General features: G+C 29.2%; 2 protein-coding genes across 2 annotated transcripts; both read right to left on the reverse strand.

The window, feature by feature from the left end:
• Window positions 1-658: 658 nt before the first annotated feature.
• On the reverse strand, window positions 659-9,468 carry LOC117905613 (laccase-15-like). The gene is made up of 8 exons (XM_034818496.1): window positions 9,219-9,468; window positions 8,592-8,856; window positions 4,628-4,779; window positions 4,106-4,350; window positions 3,912-4,013; window positions 2,620-3,570; window positions 2,430-2,526; window positions 659-830 (listed from the first exon to the last, which is right to left on the reverse strand). The coding sequence occupies exons 1-8, from the start codon at window positions 9,341-9,343 to the stop codon at window positions 659-661; spliced, it is 2,109 nt and encodes a 702-aa protein (XP_034674387.1). The 5' UTR covers window positions 9,344-9,468.
• LOC117907297 (laccase-15-like) lies at window positions 2,245-5,164 on the reverse strand. Its single transcript, XM_034820797.1, has 6 exons — window positions 5,016-5,164; window positions 4,628-4,779; window positions 4,106-4,350; window positions 3,885-4,013; window positions 2,620-3,570; window positions 2,245-2,526 (listed from the first exon to the last, which is right to left on the reverse strand). The coding sequence occupies exons 1-6, from the start codon at window positions 5,115-5,117 to the stop codon at window positions 2,396-2,398; spliced, it is 1,710 nt and encodes a 569-aa protein (XP_034676688.1). The 5' UTR covers window positions 5,118-5,164; the 3' UTR covers window positions 2,245-2,395.
• Window positions 9,469-23,751: the final 14,283 nt, after the last annotated feature.

Genomic DNA, 23,751 nt, shown 5'->3' on the forward strand with positions numbered 1-23,751 from the left:
AATTTGCCTTTGCATTATTCCATCTACTTGTATTATTCTTTTTTTCACCATCCTTGATTAATTAATTAATTATCATAATGTCCTTTTACGTGCTTAGTAAAAACATTTTTAAGGCTTAAAAGGATGTTACTATGGTACCTTACCAATAGGTAACCTAACCTTTGGATTCAAACTTTGTTTTTGCTAACACGTATTTTCTTTAAAAATTGAGTTACACTAGGGCTTTATTTCTTATTTTGTTTTCTTTTAAAGATAAAAAAAAATAAGCGACAACTCCAACTTTTCAAAAAAATCAGTTTTTTACAATAAAAACAAGTCTCATTGTCAAGTAGGGACGCACATAAAAAATACAGGTTCACAATTGTATTTTTTAGACTTAAAATATAAAACAATTACTAAATCAACAAATGTTATTAGTTTTAAAATCTTTGATCATAAAAGATTCAAAGTACAATGGAACAAATAGTTTATTTGAAACTTAACACACATTCATCACATCTATCATAAGATGATATTTGTATCATAAAAATATAAATTATATACAATTATTTTAACTTCAGTAACCGATTTAGTAAGCTAGGCATGCTCTGTTTCACGTGAATTTTAGGAGAACAGTATTTTTGTTGTGAAGAACATTCTACGGAGTCCAATTTCAGTTTTAACGGTTAGATTTTTCGGTTTGTGGTAGGGGTATTTTTGTCAGTTCTTCCAAACACCACCTAGAACGGGCATAGTTTTCCGACAGAATTACGAGGGAAATCCTTGACTCTTCAATAGCTTTTAAAAGTTCTGCTGCAATCTCTTCTCCTCTTGGAAGCTCTTCATCATCCCTAAACAAAAATAGAATTATAAAATTCTTGTAAAAAATAACATTTTTATGACTTCTATATGAAACCTTTTTTAAAAGTTATAAGGGTTTTTTTTTTTTAAAAAAAATAATAATTAAATAGATATAAAAACTTTTATTCAACTTAATTTTATTTTTTTAACTCTTAAAAATCAATCCAAATAAAATTTAAATATATTTGAAAATCACTTTTAAAAATTTAAAAAGTCACTTAAAAATAATTTATGAACATTTTTTTTTAATTTACGTTTAAATACTAAGTGATTCTTTTTAAAATCATTTATAATGTAAAAATATTTTTTATGGATAAAAATATTACAAATAAAAAACATTTTAATCACAATTAATTTATTTTTTAATTCATAAAATTTCATTTATTGTTAATTATTTTTTGGGATTTAATTCTTTACAATTATTTTTGAGTGTTTATAAAGTATAATTAGGTCATGCCCAAATTTATTCCTTTTAACTCTATCTATTAGGTATAGGTAGCGTGAAATTTTGGCCTCTCTCCACCTTTCTTCGCTTCTGACATTCTCATGCATTGCTTCGTCAACTCCAACCACATAGCATTGGAATGTCAGCCGGAATATTCCAAGTCCATAAAACCAAAGTTTATTATTTAATATTTTTTAGCGCACCACTCATGACTCTACAACTTTCCTGCCAACTTAATTTATTGACTTGGATTTGGGGGGTTTGGTCAAATGCAGCAACTTAGTTAACTGGTGAGTGTCTTTTCTCTAAACCATAAATTCAAATGATCAAGTCCTACGTTTTAATTTACAAAAACCAGTGATTTGTTTTACTAGTTATTTTAATTTAAGGAAGCAGAAAAGGGTTAGGCTCAAATTTGGAGTTCTTTCAGTGTGGGTTAGGCTCAATTTGTGCCCATGCAATGGAAATGGGTGATTTGTTTTTTTTTCCTTTTCCTTTATCTTGGTGTAGATCTTGTGATATTGTTATTAAAATAGAAGGTAAAAATATAAATTATATACCAATTATTTTAACTTTAGGAAATAATGTTTATTTTAATTTAAAATAAATAAATAAAAAAGAACTGACTTTATCTCAACTGTATAAGACTTTAGAAAAATTATCTTATTTGCAAAATACTTTTAGATGTAAAAGTAAAAAAATAAACAAACCATTTCATGACCTTTTTCACAAGTATCCATTTAGATCATAGTTTAATTTTAAAATATAACAATAAGTCAATTACTCTAAACTATATCATTTATAATTTTTTTTAATTATTAATATGATACCTAACCTTCTATGAATCGGAATAAAATATGGAGAAGTAAAAAATTGTCAAATCAAGATAATTTTTAACTATGCCATTTCAAACTTTTCTAATACAACATGATATTTTATCATATCCAAAGAAATTGGAATAGCCAAAAGTTGTCAAATCAAGATATATCTATTGTGGACATAGCATTGGGAGGCATCTTAGCATTGTATTTATTGAACAGAAAATAAATCATGAAAGCTGAATAATACAAATATTCAATGAAATCTTTGGCATGTTATTTCTTTGCAGCTTCAACATGGTGGCATGTCAAATGGAGGAGGCAACATTTGAGCTTCTGGGTGTTTACCATTTTTCACTATGAACACAGTTTCCATGCCCCAAGTCAGATGGCGTTCTACATGGCAATGCATGAACCACACTCCTGCAATACAGAAAATACACAACATTACACCTATGTTGGCTGTTTCAAGGATTATTTTTTTTTTCATAGAGGACATGAGTGCTTGCAACATACCAGGGTTGGATGCCTGGAATCTGATTGCAACCCAACCATTCTTAGGAACAGAGATGGTATTCTGATGGGGAGGATCCACCAGATTGTAGTGCAAAGGATCCCAATTTTCATCGAAATTCCCTAATCCCCATCCAACAACATAGAAACTATGTCCATGGAGATGCATGGGGTGGGTTACCCCTGCAACCAAGTTTGTCCCTTGCAAAACAATCTCCACTGTGGAGTTATAATCGAGCACCCTTACTTCTGTTCCGGCACTCGGTAGCTGATAGATTAATGGAAGATAATATGCTGTAAAATCAAACACCACTGGTGGAACGCTAGGAAATTTATCCCCATATACACCACTGATGTTATAATAGTAAGCTTCTAGTATGTCAATTGTAGGGGTATGGAAGCTTATGTTGTTTATACTTGCGGCAGACCGCGTCCCATTGCCCCCTGAACATGAATTATTAACGCATGGGTACGAGTTTATAGAAATAGTGTAAATCAATTTAGTGCTCGTGCTCAATGGGACATTGCAAGGATGTTCTGCATCTGCTAAGCTTCGGAGGGTGGCCATGACTTGAAGCGATGCAATTGTGTCATTGAATGCAGGTAAATGAGGCAAGAAGGGAGGTGAAGATGGAGTGTAGTATCCCCTGTACTGTACAATAGCTGTGGTGGTTGTGTTGTCAAAAATATTACGACTTGCCGGGGCATCGGAATAAGTTTTAGCCGCCATGTAATAGTGATCCGGGTGTTGGTTAGCTTCTAGTAAGACATCGAAGGTTTGGCCAGGAAATATTGTGATATAATCTCGTGTCAATGGTTTAGTGTAGCTACCATCTGTCCCAACCACTGTCATTTTATGCTTGGCAATGGAGAAGAAGAGAGGCTCATGCAAGGCAGCATTGATTATGCGAAGTAGATAGGTCTTTTCATGATCCACTGTTAGTTTGAATGTGCCTGCAATTAGAAAGGGAAAGTTGTATACTTATGACTAACCAAAAGAAAAAGAAAAAGTTTCCATGAGGATCCACCAATTATGAAGTGATTGATTGATTAGGTGTGTAAATTTGGCTCCATTTTTCAAAATTATATTTGGACTAGCCTTTTCTCATGTGTTAAATCATGGCTCTACCATTCTCATAACTATATTCCTCTTTCTTAGCATTAAGCCTTAGATATGTTGATGTTAATAAGAAAAAGTACTATGGTCAACATACAAGCAAATGAAATTGTGTACAATTTTAAAATGGGAAGTTAAACTTAATTTGTACTTGATTTTGAGCATGGAAGTAGATCACCGGGTTGTCCATTTATCAATAAAGAATCAGAGGCGTTGGCATCAGCTCCGCTTGCAAGCCCTTTATCTCGAATCGCATTCACATCAATCTTCCACCATTGTCCTGCATTTCAACAACTCCAATAATTTTAGATTTTGCTATGCTGATTAATTCATAATATGTAAATTAACATTTAAAAGTAACAACACTTATACCTAATATGATGAGAACTTCTGCATTAGGTTTGTGAAAAGGATACTTGGTTCCATGCTTGGGATAGACGATTATAGCTCCATGAATGGTGGCTCGGGTCCAGTCACTGTGAGCATGCCACCATAAAGTGCCTTCCTCAGAGGAAAGGATGATCTTCTGACTAAACTTTGACCCGGGCTGAATGGGGCATTGTGTGATATACTCGGGACCATCTGTCCATGGATATCTAGGCATGTTCACCCCATGCCTGCAAAACAATAACTATACATTAAAACTAGTACTTATTTTTGAACTAACAAAAGATGGCATGTAACAACATATTATCTTAGTAACAAGCGGCATCTACTGTATTTCAATGGAACTAAAGCAAATAACCTTAAAGTATTGTTTTAAATTTGACTTTATTTGCAAAGCAATATATTGCAACCCCCTCTTAGAAATAAAAGAATGTATGCCATGTAGGCATGTTGTCGACGCTCTTTCTCTGAGAGACGCTCTTTCTCTGAGACACGCTCAAGACCTACCAATGAATGGTGACGTTTTCTTTTCCCTTGTTATAAACGTCGACAATGATCGTCTCTCCTTTCATAGCATATATAGTTGGTCCCGGAAATTGTCCATTTACTGTTAACATTTTCTTGGTGCTACAAAGCCTTGTATATGAAGCTTCCCTCACCTGCAACCAATTAAAAGTTAACCATGCAACCTCATCCCAAAAGAAATATTACATGCATGAATAGTTGCATCAATCCATTCATGCAAGTGTATAACCACTTAAAAATTGATAGCATGCATGAACGACTCAACGACACCAGAGTAAAGGGTCCTACGGTGGAAAATGAGAGTCATATTGCTCCCTAAATATTATAATCAAAAGGTGACGTTAAGGCCAGAATCATATATAGTATTTACCACAAAAGTATGCCGGCGGGTTGAAGCTTGGCAATGGATGCCACCACCAAAAAGTTGAAACACTAAAATTTGTAAGAGGAAAACCTTCATGATCAGCCACATCTTCTTTGGAATAAAAGCCTCTTCTCTTTTCCTAAACACAACTCCAATTTTCTTACTACTTTTGTTGTATGTCTTTCATGTATGATTCATTATATAGTCATGATAATTCTCTCGGGATACAATACTTCCTCTCCACGTGTCAATATAAGAGGAAGTGATTTGAATGTGTATTGGTTTTTAATGTTCTTTGACCACTTCAATGAGCTGGACCACTAAATATAATAATGATATTTGATCACTTACCAAATTAAAATAAACCAAATGCGTGAAGAAAGCTAACAATTGTGAAAATTTCTTACAGGTTACTTACACGTTATTTTAGAATAAATTTAAAATATTCTTTCACAAGTCTTTTATTGATTATTTCAAGAAATGTTAATTAAGCCATGAAAATTTTGGCCTCGCATATAAACTGTTTTTCATAGACAACTCCTTTTAAGAATTATTTTAAAATTATTTTTTAAGATAATCAATAGTGTTGAACCGATGATTTTGGCAAACATGATTATTGTTTTCGTCTGGATGGGACAAAGTTGTTTCGCAATTTGGTATTTCAGAACCTTCCATAAAAAAAACACAAAAATATATTTTGTAAATAGTTGAAAATAGAATACCAACCCCTTGTATGTTGTGAATCACTTAAAACATCTATTGGGGAGTCATAGTATCTTTTTTCTCAACAAAAAGCAATTTAATAATAATAATAATAATAATAATAATAATAATAATAATAAATAATTATAGATTAAAAATAAACGTTTTTCAAAACAAATGCAATCTATAATTTATTTGTTCGTATGATATGTATATCTTGATTAAAATGGTTTTAGTTGGCTTACACAAACTATCTAAAAAAAAAGGTAAATTAAGAAATAATTCAAACTTACTTGTTTAGTTCATTGTATCATATACAAAGAAAAATCATTATATAAATAAATTATGGAAAGATTTATATATTTTTAAATTATTTTTAAACATAAAAAATGATGAATAAATTTTAAGATGTGTAAAAATTTGATCAAGTTAATTTAGACTTTTTTTTTTTTTCACTTTTTTCTCACATTTTCTTTTAAAATTTTGGAATAAATTCCCTACTATTTGTGGAGCTTTAATATAAATTTTTTCTCCGTATGATACATATTTATTCAATATTTGGTTAAATTATTTTGAATGTATATTTTTACCTTAACAAGAAACTTTACTTGAAAATGAAAATAGTTTAGTTGTTAATTGTGACACTCGAAGATCAAAGATACCGTGGTCATTTCACTTGTCAAACCCAAGAGTCCAACATGTGAATGACCTTAACTAACAAATCCAACAAGTAATTAGTTGACAACTTCCTTAAATTGATTCATAACAATGATTATAGCATAAATAAATAAAAAATATAACCCAAAACTAATTAAAAATATCTAAATCATAAATTCAAAGATCATCCAAAGAATTCAAAGAGTTTTAGAAATCAATACTAAGTTCAATCTTAATTTAAAACTCCTAAATAATTAATTGTAAAGTAGATTTCAAAAGAAACACCCTTCTTAACTCGATTTCTCCTCATTAATATCAATTGTACCTAAAAAGTGAAATAATAGAGAAGAGTGAACTTAAAACTCAGTTATGAAAAATAGTTCAATAAGGAGGATCAAGTATGGTACAAAGTTAAATCTTAGGAGCTATCGCATCTTTATAAAAAAAATTGATAAGTAGGAGTTCATTTAATTCAATAATTAAATTCGCTTTCTTAAAAAATTTAGACACTTTCAATTTAAAGATAAAACTAAATAATATACTTTGCATACTTAAATTATATTTAAAAAAAATTATAAACAAACATTTTACTTTGACTTATTAATAATAACATTGTGTCCAAATAGTAGAAATTGCTTTAGGTGGTTATATGATCAAACCAACTTTTATTATTTAGTAAAGAAACTCTCAAAGATTTTTTTTAATTAATAAAAAATTTATTTGAAGTTATGTGTATAGTTATTATTATCAATTTTATTTTCCATTCTCATTCTCATTATTACCTAAAATTGAAATGGAAACAAACATTCATTTCGACTTTACACTCTTTGGTGCTTTCAAACATAAGAATTGGAATTGACATATTTATTACTAATCAAGGAAAAATAGGCATTGAAATAAAGGTCATGTTTGGTAATTGCCTTTAAAAGTAATTTTGAAAAACAATTTTCGAGATTTTTTTAAAAAAATTGTTCAATATCTTGTAAAAAATCTATTTAGGAACTTGAAATGTTTTTAACCCACTTTATATGTTTTTACATATATTTATTTGTAGTGCTTTATTTTTTATCATTCCCCATATTTGTATAATTATTTTTTAAAATAGCCCTCAAAAAATAACTTAAAATAATTTTAAAAATGTTATGTGAAGACATCCTATTCTTAATTTTTAAAAGCAAAAAACTATTTTCTATTTTTGATTGTCAAATATGGTTTCCTGTTTTTTTGTTTTAGAGAATAGGAAATTTTTTTAAAAAATGGTTACCGAAAATATCTATTCATTCTCATTCCCCATTCCAATGTGCCAAATATGACCTTAATGACTTATATTTTAGTCGGTTTTATATTGATATACAAAGAAAAATCATGCTTCAACTAAATGCATATGAACTAATATTAAAAAAATCACTTTTAATAGGGTTGAAAGAAAATAAGTTAATATTAAGTAGTTGAACATTTGCTCAGTTGAGAACTGTTCCTAAATTTCAAAAGTAATATTTGTAGGAAAATTTTGTATTACTTTTTGGAATACCCAAGATCTGAAAAAAAAAAAAAAAAAAAAAAAAAAAAAACAATAAGTTGTTTCACCATTTAATTCTTTACCCCAAGTCATGAATGGAACCATCCTAAAATCGAGAATCACTCTGTTCCACAACACAAAGTCTTTCACCTTCTTTTTTCAAGGAACTTTTCTTCTAGAGTTCTCTCAATCTTTCTTTTCCAGAGAAAAGTTTATTAGGGGTGATTTTTGGGTAATTTCTAGTAGTTTCAACTCCTAGAAAATGTTCCACCCTTATCTCTTATTTGGTTGGATCGGGTTAGGTCACACTGACTTGGGCACCCACCCAACTCCAACAATATTTAAGTATTTAATAAAGTAAATGATTGAATTACTATGAACAAGTATAATGATCAAAACAAAAATTTTACTCTTTTGTTTTAATATAAAATCCAACCTCTAATTGAACAAATCATTTACCATTTAAAAAATATTCTTAATATCTTCATTTTCTTTTTGTGTTTTTGAAAGTTCATTTTTATTTTAACTAGATCAAATAATATTTGTATAATAATGCCTTTAATCTACATTTTTATGAGTAATACCAAATAAACATCTCAACAAATATTATATAAGATGATCATTAATTTCACTATCTTCATTTTATTTATGTTATTCTTCTTTATCCAATGGATTTAATTATTTGTTGTAAAATGAACAAGGACCTCTATAGTTATAATATTATTTGTTCTAAAGGTACGAATCCCTTTCTGATACAAAGCTGCATAGAGATGATCTGTGAAATTGTATCTGGTATCTTCACCCTTAAAGCTCAAGAAAACTTCATAATCCCATGAACCAATAGAAGTACAAGTAGAAGATGCCCTTCGTCGATCCATCCCAACAAGGTTCTTCTCAACATGTAAGAATTCCCTATTTAAACTCTTCCAAACAGTGGAAGTAATCTCCTCAATAACATGAGCCTCAGGCCTGTAAGTGGTAAAGCATGACACAAGTGGTGAGTCAACAGTTACAAACACCAGCAAACATGAAGTACACTGGATTATATATGCTTTCAACTTTATTTAGAAAACCAGAATTATGGGGAAATAGAATGCAGTGAAGGAATAAGGTTGGAATACTTGGATCACATATTCAGGTGTTTTCATAGAGGATCAATAGTATGAAAACATGTAATCTTTTTAGCTGGCATGAGCTACATGTTTTTCAATCCTTCAACAACAAGGGATATTATACTTGGGCAATCCTTTGTCATTTGTTCAAGCTCCATTAGAATACCATAAATAAAGAGGTCTTCTATGGAAACTGTTCTCTTATTCATCTTTTCTGACCTCCATCCCGCACAGGAAGGGCAATCATCTTCACCCATAAAGCTCAAGAAAACATCGTAATTCCAATCAGGAGTAGAAATAGAAGAAAAAGACGCTCTTTGACTTTGAGGGTTTGCAAAAGCCATCCACTCTTTACTATGAGACGTCACTCAACTTAGCTTAAATTGCAGGCAATTTCTTCATAAAAGCGGCAAGAAATTGTAGGAAAACGCTGGTGGGTAGAAAAGACAGGGATGAAGTCTGCCTTGGAAGGTGGGGATGCTGTGTGCTAAAATTCTTGTGAAGGTCTCCAGTGGATGTATCATGTATCAAATATAAAAATGGATTTCAATATTTTTAATTATTATCTTATTTTAAATGTAAGAACGAAGTTTGATTCCAGCTACCGCCCATCCACCTTCATGAGATGCCTACGAAAAAAATTGGCTTTAGCATGCAAGGATCTTTGACTTTTTATTTATTTATTTATAATTAGGAGAAGAACCTACAAAGTAGAATACCTTTCAATATTTTTAATTATCATTTTATTTTAAATGTAAGAAAGAAGTTTGATTTGAACTACTGTCCATCCACCTTCATGAGATTGCTTACGAAAAAAACAAGCTTTAGCATAATATAAGGCTTTGACTCTTTTTATTTTATTAGGAGAAGAGCCTACAAAGTAGAGTACCCTTCAATATTTTTAATTATCATTTTATTTTAAACGTAAGAAAGAAGTTTGATTCGAGCTACTGCCCATCCACCTTCGTGAGATGCTTATGAAAAAAATTTGGCTTTAGAATAATACAAGGCTTTGACTCTTTGTTTTTATTTTTTATTTTTTATTTTTATTAGGAGAAGAGCCTACAAAGTAGAATACCCTTCAATATTTTTAATTATCATTTTATTTTAAATTTAAAAGAGAAGTTTGTTTTAATTTGAGCTACTGCCCATCCACCTTCACGAGATGCTTACGAAAAAAATTGGCTTTAGAATGATACAAGCCTTTGACTTTTTTTTATTTTATTAGGATAAGAGCCTACAAAGTTAGAATACCCTTCAATATTTTTAATTATCATTTATTTTAAATGTAAGAAATAGGTTTGATTCGAGCTACCGCCCATCCAATTTCATGAGATGCTTACAAAAAAACTGGCTTTAGCATAATAGAAGGGTTTGACTTTTTTTTATTTTATTAAAAGTGCCTAAAAGTAGAATACCCTTTAATATGTTTAATTATCATTTTATTTTAAATGTAAGAAATAATTTTGATTCGAGCTTCCGCCATCCAATTTCATGAGATGCTTACCAAAAAAACTGGCTTTAACATAATACAAGGCTTTGACTTCTTTTTTTTCTTTTAATTTTTTTATTAGGAGAAGTGCCTACAAAGTAGAATACCCTTTAATGTGTTTAATTATCATTTTATTTTAAATGTAGAAAAGAAGTTTGATACGAGCTACCGCCCATCCACCTTCATGAGATGCTTATGAAAAAAACTGGCTTTAGCATAATACATGGCTTTGACTTTTTTATTTATTTTATTTTTTTATTAGGAGAAGAGCCTAAAAAGTAGAATACCCTACAATATTTTTAATTATCATTTTATTTTAAATGTAAGAAAGAATTTTGATTCCAGCTACCGCCCATCCACCTTCATGGGATGCCTACGAAAAAAGCTTGCTTTAGAATAATACAAGGCTTTGACTTTTTGTTTTTTTTTTATTTATTAGGAGAAGAGCCTACAAAGTAGAATACCCTTCAATGTTTTTAATTATCATTTTATTTTAAATGTAAAATAGAAGTTTGATTTAATTTGAGCTACCGCCCATCCACCTTCACGAGATGCGTACGAAAAAAATTGGCTTTAGAATGATACAAGCCTTTGACTTTTTTTTTTATATTAGGAGAAGAGCCTACAAAGTAGAATACCCTTCAATATTTTTAATTATTATTTTATTTTAAATGTAAGAAATAAGTTTGATTCGAGCTACTGCCCATCCAATTTCGTGAGATGCTTACCAAAAAAACTGGCTTTAGCATAATACAAGGCTTTGACTTTATTTTTTTTATTTTTTATTAGGAGAAGTGCCTACAAAGTAGAATACCCTTTAATATGTTTAATTTTCATTTTATTTTAAATGTGAAAAGGAAGTTTGATTCGAGCTACCGTCCATCCACTTTCATGAGATGCTTATGAAAAAAAATGGCTCTAGCATAATACAAGACTTTGACTTTTTTATTTTTTTTTATTTTTTTATTAGGAGAAGAGCCTACAAAGTAGAACACCCTACAATATTTTTAATTATCATTTTATTTTAAATGTAAGAAAGAATTTTGATTCTAGCTACCGCCCATCCACCTTCATGAGATGCCTATGAAAAAAACTGGCTTTAGCATGACATATGACTTTGACCAAATTGGGTTTTTTTAGGAGAAGAGCTCTACAAATTCGATTGAAAGATGACTCGTAACAATCTTTAAAACCAAATTTTGTAACATCTTTAGAAAAATTTGATCACAACCTGATCAACTTTATATTATAAATACATTTTTTAACTAGACAATCTTCTATTTTATTTCTTTCCTATAAATATGATGACAATAGTAAATATTTAAATTTTAAGATAACTTCCAAATATCCTTCATTAATAATGTAAAAGAATTAGAAATATTACTTTTTTTTATTATAACAATCTATTACTATTTTTGAGTCACCTTCAAACCCATTATTCTTATTAGCTAATACACTATATCTTAAAATCATACATTCCGCAATAATTATTGAAGAGTTGCTTATATGCCTACTTGCAATCATTTTTATAGTTCTATTAGTGTTTCTAATAACCTATATATCCTAATGCACTTTTATTCTTTATCCTTGAACCATCAAAATTTAATTTGAATCTTTCATTAATTAGAGAAATCCAACAAATCCCTTTTTCAACTATTTAAGGAACATTGCGTCCTTTGTTTTAAAGATAGGAATCAACCATTCCACCAAACTGGCTTTAACATACAGGTTCTCATGCCCATATATCTATTGTCTCCAAGAAAGAAAGAAAGCTATGAAATCCTATAAAATTCATTTGATATTTTTTAAACAGATTAACCCACCGATCAAATAGTAACATATATTTATATAAAAAATTTAATTTTTAAAACATAAAATTTATTTTTAAAAAATAATTAAATATACTTATCTAAAATCTTTTTTATCTAAACTTTTTTTTTTTAAAAAAAAAAATTATAACTTGCGAAGATTTTATTTTACTAATGGACCGATTGCATAAACCTGATAGTGAATTATACCTTAAGGCCTATGAATTTTTAGCAAACAGAAATAGGGGACCTTCTAAAGATACATTTTTCATACCTAGATACATTTTTCATACTCTCGTCATATTCTTAGTATCTGGGACACATTTTCAATAAAATCTATTACTATTCTAGAACACGTGGATGAATAGCATATTTATGTAATCAAAATAAAAATTTTACAAAAACAAATAAAAAATTTAAATTTAATTTATTCAAAGGAATGAAAAATAGATTATGATAAAAAAATGAATAATAAATAAAAATATTAAATAGATTTTATAAAATATTTTATGTGAATTTAGATAATAAAAATTTCATTACACATTATTTTTTATTTATTTATAAATTTAACTTAAGATTTATACTTTTTTTTTTAGGCAAATTCTCTGTTTTTTACTAGATTTTTTTAAAAAAAATATTAGTAAAACAAATTAGTAAATATAGCTTTATTTTTTTAATTAAAATTTGAGTGGGACCATGGGCTTACTCAGGAGAGAGAAGAAAAAAGGAAGATAAGAAGAGGTACAAACAGTTGTACCATTAGTAGGTTTCTTTTACCCTATAGGAACCATAGAATTCTCCTCATTGTTAACCATAAAATGTAAAGTTTGTAACATAAAATAATATTTATGGAAACATGCTAGTTTTTACTATAAAATAAAATTTGTGATACCATATAGTTTTGGTACAAAATAACTTTATAGAAAAAGTCAATTTTTTCTATTAAAAAAAAAAAAGAGTTATGGGAATAGGTCTCTTTTTATCATGAAAACCACCTTTAACCATAATATGAAATTTTTAGTGAAGTCAACGATCTCATTCTAAAAACAAGAAACCTAAAATAAAAAAAGATTATTACCATTAACCTTCTCCATGTAGTTCTTGGAAAACATTTTATATACATGCCCATAGTAATGAAAAAAACATTTAGAGTACATATCAACAAGGGTTATCTTTAAACCAAGAAAAATGGATGCACTATGTCAAGATTGATAAACAAAATGATTCAATAAGAGGAAAGAAATATTATAACAAAACATTACGAAAAAAAAAAACTCACATTGCCACTACCCATTAAGGAATGATTATATTGGGAATCAAAGTAGTAATTCTAAGATTATGTTTGGTTTCCGAAAAATAATAAGGAAAGAAAAAAAATGATAAGAAAAATTATTTTCTCATGTTTGGTTGTTTCATGAAAAATTCTAAAAAAAATAAAATCAAATATAATTAAAACTAGTTAGCAAATTATACATTTTAAAATTATTTAATCTTTATATCGATAAGTTAAAACATATAACACGAGTTTGAAGCAATAAAAATAATTTATTAAGTTTTAATCTATTTTTTATTTTCCTTTATTTTTTTATTTCCTTCCACTATTTCTTTGTGTTTTCTTTCTATTGCATTTTCCTTAATTTTTTCAGAAACTAAACATAGTCAAAAAGTCAAAATATAATGTTGAAAGCCCAACAAAATGGCTTTAGTTGCATCACACCAAAATAGACTATTGGCCAATGTTTAGCTCATATTGTAGTGTATCTTATTACATCTTTGATGTTATAAATTGCAATATCAATTTGTTAAGATTGGATAATTCAAATTTCAATGATGTATCAGTGTATTGATTTTCATTAGTATTCTCATCTAACCGTCAAGCGTGCCCCTCCAATTTATGAGCTTGCTCATCCAATTGCCTATATTAGTATTTAGCTTGATTTTGTAATTGCCCAATCCTCTATTTAGTTGTAATGACCTTTATATAAGTTGTGTTGAGTAAAGGTGTTAATCACCTCACTATGATCAAGTCCTTGAACATAACCAAACTTATTACCAAGAACATCAAAACAAATATCATCTATAGTTATTTGAACTCATCGTGATGAAGGACTCAGAGCCTTAAGTATGCAAATGTTAAATCATCTTTCTCTATAATTCATATGAGCATTATCTCTTAGCAAAATTAAAAAGAGAGATTATTTTTATAATTGGATAATTATTTTTATTCATAGTCTAAATAAACCTTTATCCTAATGATTGGAAGCTCATTCCCCTAAATTCTTAGGAAAGTAAGATAAAACCATAAAAATTTCTTTGACACATAAAAGGCAATTTATTGTTGAAAAAATATCCATGATGTTTTAATCATTTATCAACTCTATTATCAATTAAATATTTACTAAAAATCATAGTTGAAAGTTAATTATAAGTAAGATTTGACATAAGTAAATATAATTAAATTAAGAAAAATTTATCTGATACCGATCAAAGGTGAAAAAAAAAAAATCAGATCATTACATTTGGGGAAGAAAAACAAAACCTTTTCTAGATAGGTGAGAAAGTTATAAAAAGACCAAGTCTAAACCCCCCTCCCCCACCTTCAATTATTATCTCAGTATTTGTTCTTGATCTATGTAGTCCACTCACTTGTGTGAATGCTTTCATGAAAATTCTACTGCTCTGACATTAAATGTCATTGACTGCTGAGCATGCAAGGAAACTAAATAGTTGGCAAGACTACAAATAAGCAATGATGGGACCACGAAGACACCACGGTGCATGGAAAACCAAGTGACAATACCACTATTCTACTGATAATATTAACAATGGACCAAGACTATAAACATTTAGAGTAGGTTTAAGCAATGATGGGACCACAAAGACACCACACGGCACATGGAAAATGAGTGACAATACCACTCTTCTATTGATAATACAAACAATATACCAAGACTATAAACATTTAGAGTAGGTTTAGCCATTATTTTAGGAAATGTTTCTAATCTTTTTAATACTTAAAATTTTTTATCTTTCAAGTATTACAAATTCTAAAATCACTTCCTAAAATCACTATCAAATGTATGAGATTGTGTGAGTCTGAATGAGGTTGTGTGTGAGATCTCCATGTTTCGTTAGATGACAAGTGAGATGCATGTAGCAATTCCTTGACAATAACAACTTTGACTCAAGTGTTCTTGGAAGAATTGTTCACATTCATTGCCATTTTCTTATTATTTCATGCTTTTAGGCCAAAAGTGTACTCAATAAGGTTTGATTATGTGATGATTCATTTATAACATAATAAATGGATATTCTATTTCATAATGACAAAGGAAAAAAAAATAAAATATCAATGTATTCAATTTTTCTTTTTTTGAAAATGAAGGCATTTGTAATTTGAAACTTGTTATGATTAATTAAGAGGATTGTCTTTTCTTTTAAATGATTTGTGAAATGTTTCTTTACTTTGTCTTTGTTGTGATAGTGGAAGCTTTCATGCAAATAAGGTTAATTAAAAAACACAAAGATAAAACGATCACACATATGGTACACAAGGTTTTAACGTGGTTTGGCCAATCATGCCCAGTAATGAAAAAATCGAAAAATATCGCCAAAATATCAATAATATTTTGAATATCAGAGGTGGTCGAAATGAAATCGGCCATCGATTATCAATCAGGGGATTTTCGGCAAAAAATCGAAAATATCGGCAATATATTACCGATATTTCGCTAAAAACCCAAAATTTTGTCGAAAAATCATAAATGAGGAGCACATGCACATGGAGGAATTTTTCCTCAAAAAATTGGCAATTTTTAAAAAAATCATAGATTTTTTTCAAGATTTATCAAGGATTTTTTGGGTGATGTCATTTTTTCTACATTGTTTTTTATTTTTATTTTTTAATTATCCATTTTTAATTTATCTTTCATTTTAAATTTATATTATCATTTTATTTTATATTATCCTTTTATTTTTTACTACTTCCATATTTATCTCATTAATCCTATTTTTTAAAATTATTATTACTTCACTCTTAAATTTTTTTTATATTTATCATTTCAATTTTATTTAATTTTAATTTTTTATTTTAAAATATTAAAAATATAATTTTACCCAAAAAATTGCTACAATATAAAAATTAAGGAAGTTCTAATATTTTATAAATTAAAATTAATTTGATAAGATAAATTATTAATAATTTTAATTATTTAAATAAATTAATGTTAGTAGAAAAAGTTGTTACCACATATTTTTAATAAAATTTTAGAAATTAAATCTCAAATAAAATATTTTATATAAATTGATTTAATTTTTCATTTAAAATGTAATAAAACATGTTTTAATAAAAGTATTTTGAAAATTTTAAAATAAATGAATATAAATATATTAAAGGAATTTAAGTTTTTTTTTTTTTTATAAAAAATTGTCAAATATTATCTTTAATTGTACTTGTATCAATTACACTAAGTAAACAACTTTAATATGTGTATTATTCCTTAATTTATCATTTTTAAAAAAAGTTCACTAAGTATTTTCATTCATTTTGAGTCATTTATGTTCAATCGATATTTATGTAAAAATATCCACCGATATTTCCAATATATCTGCGTTTACCGACGTTTTAAACCTTGACTATGCCTACGTCCACGAATGAGAGAGAATCATTCCACTATACAATAGAGAATATTACAGAGAAGAGAACCAAATACAACCATTGGGTTGAGGAAACATCCCATGTTTCCCCACTCCTTGTATCCATACCCTACCATGAGCCCTCTCGTTCCTCTGGGTACCTCTCATTCTTCCTCACCTCTCTATCCACCTCGTATAGTCTCTATAGGCACATCTCCATGTCATGACTTTTCCCCCTTATGGCCTAGAATATTTATAGAGATATTTCCAACAAATTTCCTTATTCTATAAGGAAATCTAATATTACAATAATATATTAACTTACGAAATATTCTGTACAATATTCTTTATTAATTAGGAATTTGGGATAATTTCCAACGATCTCCACCTTGGACCAAATTCCATGAAGTCCATCTTCAATCTTTCCATGACACAAGTTTTTTGTATCATATCACCATGAGATAACAATCGACTCAATCTTCAACTAAAATTCCTTTTGTCTTTGTCTTGTGTGCTCTGTAATATTTTTCTATTTTAGAAATCTTCAACCCAAGCTCTGATACCAATTTGTTGTGACAGTGGAAGCTATCATGCAAACAAAGTTAATTCAAAAACACAAAGATAAAATGATCATACATAGGTTTTAACGTGGTTCGACCAACCATGCCTACGTCCACATATGAGAGAGAATCATTTCACTATACAATAGAGAACATTATAAAAGATAGAACAAGATTCAACTATTGGGTTCCCAAAACAATCCATTTTCCCCCACTCTTTATATCCATACCCTACTAGAAGCCCTCTCGCTCCACTGGGTGCCTCCCATTCTTCCTTACATCTCTATCCACCTCATATAGTCTTTACATGCCCATTTCCATTTCATAACTTTCCCCCCTCATGACCTAGAATATTTATAGGGATATTTCCAACAACTTTCCTTCTTCTATAAGGAAATCTAATATTACAATAATATATTAACTTAGGAAATATTCTATACAATATTCTTTACAAAAAGGAATCTTTACTAATTAGGAATTTGAGACAATTCTCAACAATCTCCACCTTGGACCAAATTCCATGAAGCCAATCTTCAATCTCTCCATGACACATGCTTTTTGTATCAGATCACCACGAGAGAGCAATCGACTCCACTTTCAACTAAAATTCCTTTTATCTTTGTCTTGTGTGCTTTTTAATCTTTTGCTCTTCCAAAAATCTTCAATCTGAAGCTCTCATACTTGTTTGTTGTGACAGGGGAAGCTTTCATGCAAACAAGGTTAATTCATGAACACAAAGATAAAATAATCAACACAAACAGTACCCGAGATTTTAACGTGGTTCACCCAACCATGCTTACGTCCATGGATGAGAGAGAATCATTTCACTATATATACATAAAGACCATTACAGAGGATAGAACCAAAACATTACAGAAGACATAACCAAATACAACTATTAGGTTCTCAAAACATCCCATGTTTCCCCCTCTTCGTATCCATACCCTACCATGAGCCCTATCGCTCCACTGGGTACCTCTCGTTCTTCCTTACATCTCTATCCACATCATATAGTCTCTACATGCCCATCTCCATCTCATAACTTTTTTCTCTCATGACCTAAAATATTTATAGGGATATTTCCAACAACTTTCCTTATTCTATAAGGAAATCTAATATAATAATAATATATTAACTTACAAAATATTCTATACAATATTCTTTAGAAAAAAAAATTCTTTACTAATTAGGAATTTGGGACAATTCCCAACAATCTTTATATGTTGATGACATTTTATTGGTCGATAATAACACCCATTCTTATGATGAATTGGTGGTTTTCCTCTGCCTTGTATGGACATAAAGAAACAAGTTTTGTGCTTAGAGTTAAGATCATAAGGGATTGATCAAAGGCTTTTCAATATGTCTTAAGAGACATACATTAAGAAGATTCTAAAAAGATTTGAGACACATGATTACAAACCCATGGAAGCTCTAACAAAAAAATGTTATACTTTAAGCCTTGAAGAATGCCTTATGTGATGTAAAGTGAAAAAAAAAAAAGACAAGAGTTTCCTATGTAACACTCAAAAGTCTTATGTATGTTATATTAGGTACTCAACTTGACATATGTTTTACAGTCAGATTGATCAATCATTATCAGAGTAAGCCAAGACTTGTTCAAGAACAAGCCATCAAGAGGATTTTTCATTGTCTCCTAGGCATGATAGATCTTGTTCTATAATATCAAGGTGGACACCTAATATTGATAGAATATTGTGATGTAGACACAACTAGTGACATAAATTCATGGTCTTGATACATGTCTACTAGCAATATGATGGTCGATTCTCTTACTAAAACTATTATGAGAGATGTTTTGTAGACTCATGTTAGAAGTTTAGAACTTCATAACTTTTGATGTATATTTGGATATCATTTTTTACTAACATTTTTAGATATGAGTATTGTTTGCATGTATGCATTATGAATATGAATTCCTTGGATAATTAATACCATATATGGCATAAACTATTTCTTTTTTTCTTTTTCATGAAGCTTACATTGGCCCCTTAAATGGTTATGTTCAAACAAGAAGCAAGATGATAATTCTTTTGTCACTCAAAAACCTAGCAAAATCAATCAAATTTAGAATGCTAATTGCCTTAGTTGGGCTAAGATGAACACTTGTAACAATCAAACATGAAATTATTCAGCAATTTCATAAACCATGAATGAAGTTGAAAGCAAGATCTTAGACATGATTTTGATAAGTGATTAGGCTAAAAATCTCAAGTTAACCTCTTTTGAGGCAACTAGACTAAGATTCATACAACTTATGAATGTGGTAAAGTCATCTTAGCTATGGGTCTGACATAATATATATATACACATATATATACTATATGTGCTATTTATGACTATTTAAGGGAGTGGTTGGATATGTCCTTGCTCCAACAATATGTGAACCCTAATGAACTATTAAATAGATGTTATACCCTTGAATTTAAAACTATGTCATGAAATATGGGTTAGATGTCTTTAACTTAGCATGTTATCCAATGGTTATGATAGATACAATCCAATGAGACATGTTTAAAAAGTTGTTAAGTTTTAATGGATTGCATGAGTGACTAAGGATTATTGTCACTAACGCATCTTTATTATAGCTTATAGTGTAAACAATTATATATAGAGGTTAAAAATGTTTGATCTAGTGTTTTTAGTAAGCTTTAGGTTTAGATGAGATATTTTTTTAGTTATGTGTTATGTTAGATGGGGATTTAACATAAACACTGATATTCTTCATCTTCTTATCATGTTGCACTTTTTTTTTATATATATATATGGGGAGAAGACTAGACATGAGATTTAGAGAAGAAAGTTCATTATATGGAAACCAATGTGAATGAGAGAATAAATTCTAAATCAATTTTGGACTTGATCTATATTCATTACCCATGTTTGGGTAAGGTTGTTTGAATTGAATTCAAAATGTGTTTTTGAATTCATATAATTAGAGAAAGATCTATCAATTGATTTAAATTCAAACATGCATTTATCTTACACTAGATTATATTCTATAAAAAAAGTCACCATTGGTGTAAGTTACTAATCAAATCATCAAACCTCTACTAAGAGGTATTTATTCAATACTATCTATATGTAAAAGCAAAATAGATGATAATCCAAAACTTTATTCATTCTCTAAATGAAATGACATATGAATCTTGGAAAATCACCAAAGAAAGTCAATAAACATGTAAAGTTATCACTAGGATGTACTAATAAAATAAGAACTTTAAGAATGAAAACACATTCAAATTGTGGCCTACCTTAAAACCTAACTCAATAGCTACATATGATACAAACTACATTGAAATCTAATTATAAAAGGCATTAAAAAACATTAAAAGATTTATGTAAAATTGATTTATATACTATTGGATCACTTTTCAGCAATTGGATTAAGGGTTCTCCTTCCTATTTAAATCCATATTTTCTTTTAGGTTGTGAAGAACACTAGTAGTCATTATCTCACTCCCTTGAGCTTTCTCTTCAATGCATGGTGGGTATATTTGGTTGACAAGAAAATCCTTTCCATTTTTTTTATCTTCAAATAAGTTTTCCTATTGGATTTTCTAAAAAAAAAATTATGGATTAGTTCATTAGGGTTCTACCATCCATTTCCTTTGTTCTCATTTGGTTTAGGTTTGAGTTAAAATCCATTTTCATTTGTGCGAGTTCAAGAAGAGGTTGAGATTGAGTTTGGTGTGAACTCCAAGTGTGCTTCGGAAGAAGAAGGTGGATAGTTGAAGTTGAAGGGGGCTAGTCAAGTGGTCTTGGAAGGATTAGTGGACTTGAATTATGTAAAACCTTGTGCTTAGTTGTTCTTCATAGTGAATGTTTTTGATCGCTTGTAGGCTCGTGATTTTTTAACTCTTTAGAGATTTCCCACATCAAATCTTGGTGTTATCTCCTTATTCTCTCTATTTCTTTATTAGTTAATTTTCTTGGTGCTTATCTTGGCTGAGAAATTTATCCTATTTTAATGAGTAGATTAGTAGGCAATTTGAGCTGAAATTTGATGGTTTTATCCTTGAAATTAATGGTTTTAGAATTTTCAACTTTTTTTTTAGTTCGAAGTAAAGGGTATTTGGAGTTGTGTTTAAAATAGTTGGAATTAATGAAAACTCTTATTGGGGAGTATAGTTAGATTTGTATATGAATTGCATTAATATACTTGTTTAGAGAGTGTTTGATGTATTCATTCTATTATGTGATTTGACTTGTTTATTGTAAAGAATTCAAGGAGAAAAATATTAACAGTAAAAAATGTGAGAAGGAAGAATCATTCTTAGGGGATGATTGCTATGCTCTACTATTTTGAATACTAAACATCAATTATGAAGCAACTTTGGCCAATAAAAAACTACAAATGGAGTTACTACGATTTTCATAGTACTTCGAGTATTGTCCTCAATGAACTGGCTAATGGAAGTTGTCAAAACTAAGTGATTTTTTTTATCTAATTCTTTAAATTGAGAATATATGAAATTGATTTGACTAAATTTGAATTCACTAAAATAAATCTAATTAAATTTCAAGAGCATTATTGATTTCCAACTCAAATGATTCAAGATGGGGTTTTCACAATCCAACTTTGAGCATAAGGTATTTAGAATGTATTATCAAACGTGATCAACCTGATTTCCATACCTCAAATTGTGTTTATATTTTTACTTTTAATGTTTTATTCCATTTTGAATCACTTAATGGATGAATGGATATGAAATCTGGGTTTAGGTCTACGATTTTTGAGCTTTTAACAATGAAAAAACCTCAAATAATTAGGGATCAAGAACTACCAAGAATACCTAGTATCAAGGAATGGATTGTACCATCCCCTAATCTCAACTAACATTAGAGGGTATTTTGATTTCAATGCCAATGTTTTAAACTTCATTTAATCCATTATTAAGTCTGATACACCATTATTTCCCTTTGGCACTAATCTTAGGCTTTCACGTTTCACATCCCAAAATGGATTTTTAGCTTTTCATGTGTGTGTTTTCACATAACAAATCATTAAAGAAAGATAAAGACCATTATTGAGTTTAAAGAAACTAGAAACCATAATTTTATTAATATGAAGAAAAGAAAAACCAACTAAGATCCTTCAATGTCTTCTTCTCTCCTAAGAATCTTCAAAGAATTCTCTATGTCTCTTTCCAAAACCTAAAATTAGGGTTTTTATAGCAAAAGCAAAAACTAACTTGTGACATACTTATTTCCCAAAATTACCTAAAAATAATTAAAAAATATAATAAAATTTTGATTTCTAGTTGTGTGGGGCCACTTAGATCTAATGTAGTGCCCAAGATGCAATTCTAAGGCAGAGAAGGTGAAATCTCAAAGTGGTAGTGGTCCATTTTGATTTAGCATGATTTCAAAATGGATTTCAAAATGGTAAGTTGTGATCCTTTGGCAGTTTGCGATTTCTAATTTGGGCCTATTTCAAAATGAATTTTGAAATCATAGGTTAAGATCTTCTATTGTTAGTGAGTGATTTTGAAATTTGGGTCATTTTAAAATCATAAGTTGAATTTCAAAATCACCATTTTGAATTCAAAATGGTCCTTTATTTCTACCTAATTTTCAAAATCATAAGTTGAATTTCAAAATCACCATTTCAAATTTGAAATGCTCATTCAGTTATGCCCAATTATCTTCAAATAGTCATAACTTCATCATTTTAGTCCTAATTGCACACTATTTGAAGATTTGGACTCCTAACTTCTTAAGCTTCAAAAATATAGATAGCTTGCCCAAAATTGATCATGAGAAGTGCTTCAAAATGTACCTTAAAGTGAAAGTATGTATAGTTGCTAGATCTTAAAATCTAATTCCCACGTTGAACTTCATCATTTGGCCTCCAACCTTCTTTCTCATGTTTTCTTGCCCTTCATCTTTCTCCATAACCTTCATTTATCATCTCACATACTATGCATTACACCATTTTCATTTGCCAAAGCTCTCATCAAGCTTCACAATCCTTGGAGCTCTGTTTATGTATATTTAGCCCCTTCACTACCATAGCTAAAAGTAGCTTTTTAACTTGCATCCTTTTCACCTCTTAAACCTAGAATTTAACTCAAGATATATATTAGACTTATGGCTAGGATCTTAGCAATAATTCGAGCTAAGTTGTGTGAGTTGAACCTTTATATTGAATAACTCATTCTTTATATATACCAATAAAGCACAATTTGTAGAATTAAGGTACCTTTTCAAATTGTTAAAAAACACTTCTTCAC

The sequence above is a fragment of the Vitis riparia genome, chromosome 18, assembly GCF_004353265.1.
Source record: "Vitis riparia cultivar Riparia Gloire de Montpellier isolate 1030 chromosome 18, EGFV_Vit.rip_1.0, whole genome shotgun sequence".
Classification (NCBI taxonomy): domain Eukaryota; kingdom Viridiplantae; phylum Streptophyta; class Magnoliopsida; order Vitales; family Vitaceae; genus Vitis; species Vitis riparia.

Coding starts and splice junctions, on each gene's coding strand:
- LOC117907297 (XM_034820797.1), bottom strand. CDS start 5,117: ATGTGGCTGATCATGAAGGTTTTCCTCTTACAAATTTTAGTGTTTCAA. Junction 3,571..3,884: donor ACTTCCATGCTCAAAATCAA/GTACAAATTAAG, acceptor TTCTAATTGCAG/GCACATTCAAACTAACAGTG. Junction 2,527..2,619: donor ATTCCAGGCATCCAACCCTG/GTATGTTGCAAG, acceptor TCTGTATTGCAG/GAGTGTGGTTCATGCATTGC.
- LOC117905613 (XM_034818496.1), bottom strand. CDS start 9,343: ATGGCTTTTGCAAACCCTCAAAGTCAAAGAGCGTCTTTTTCTTCTATT. Junction 8,857..9,218: donor CCTTCCTGTGCGGGATGGAG/GTCAGAAAAGAT, acceptor TACCACTTACAG/GCCTGAGGCTCATGTTATTG. Junction 3,571..3,911: donor ATTGATAAATGGACAACCCG/GTGATCTACTTC, acceptor TTCTAATTGCAG/GCACATTCAAACTAACAGTG.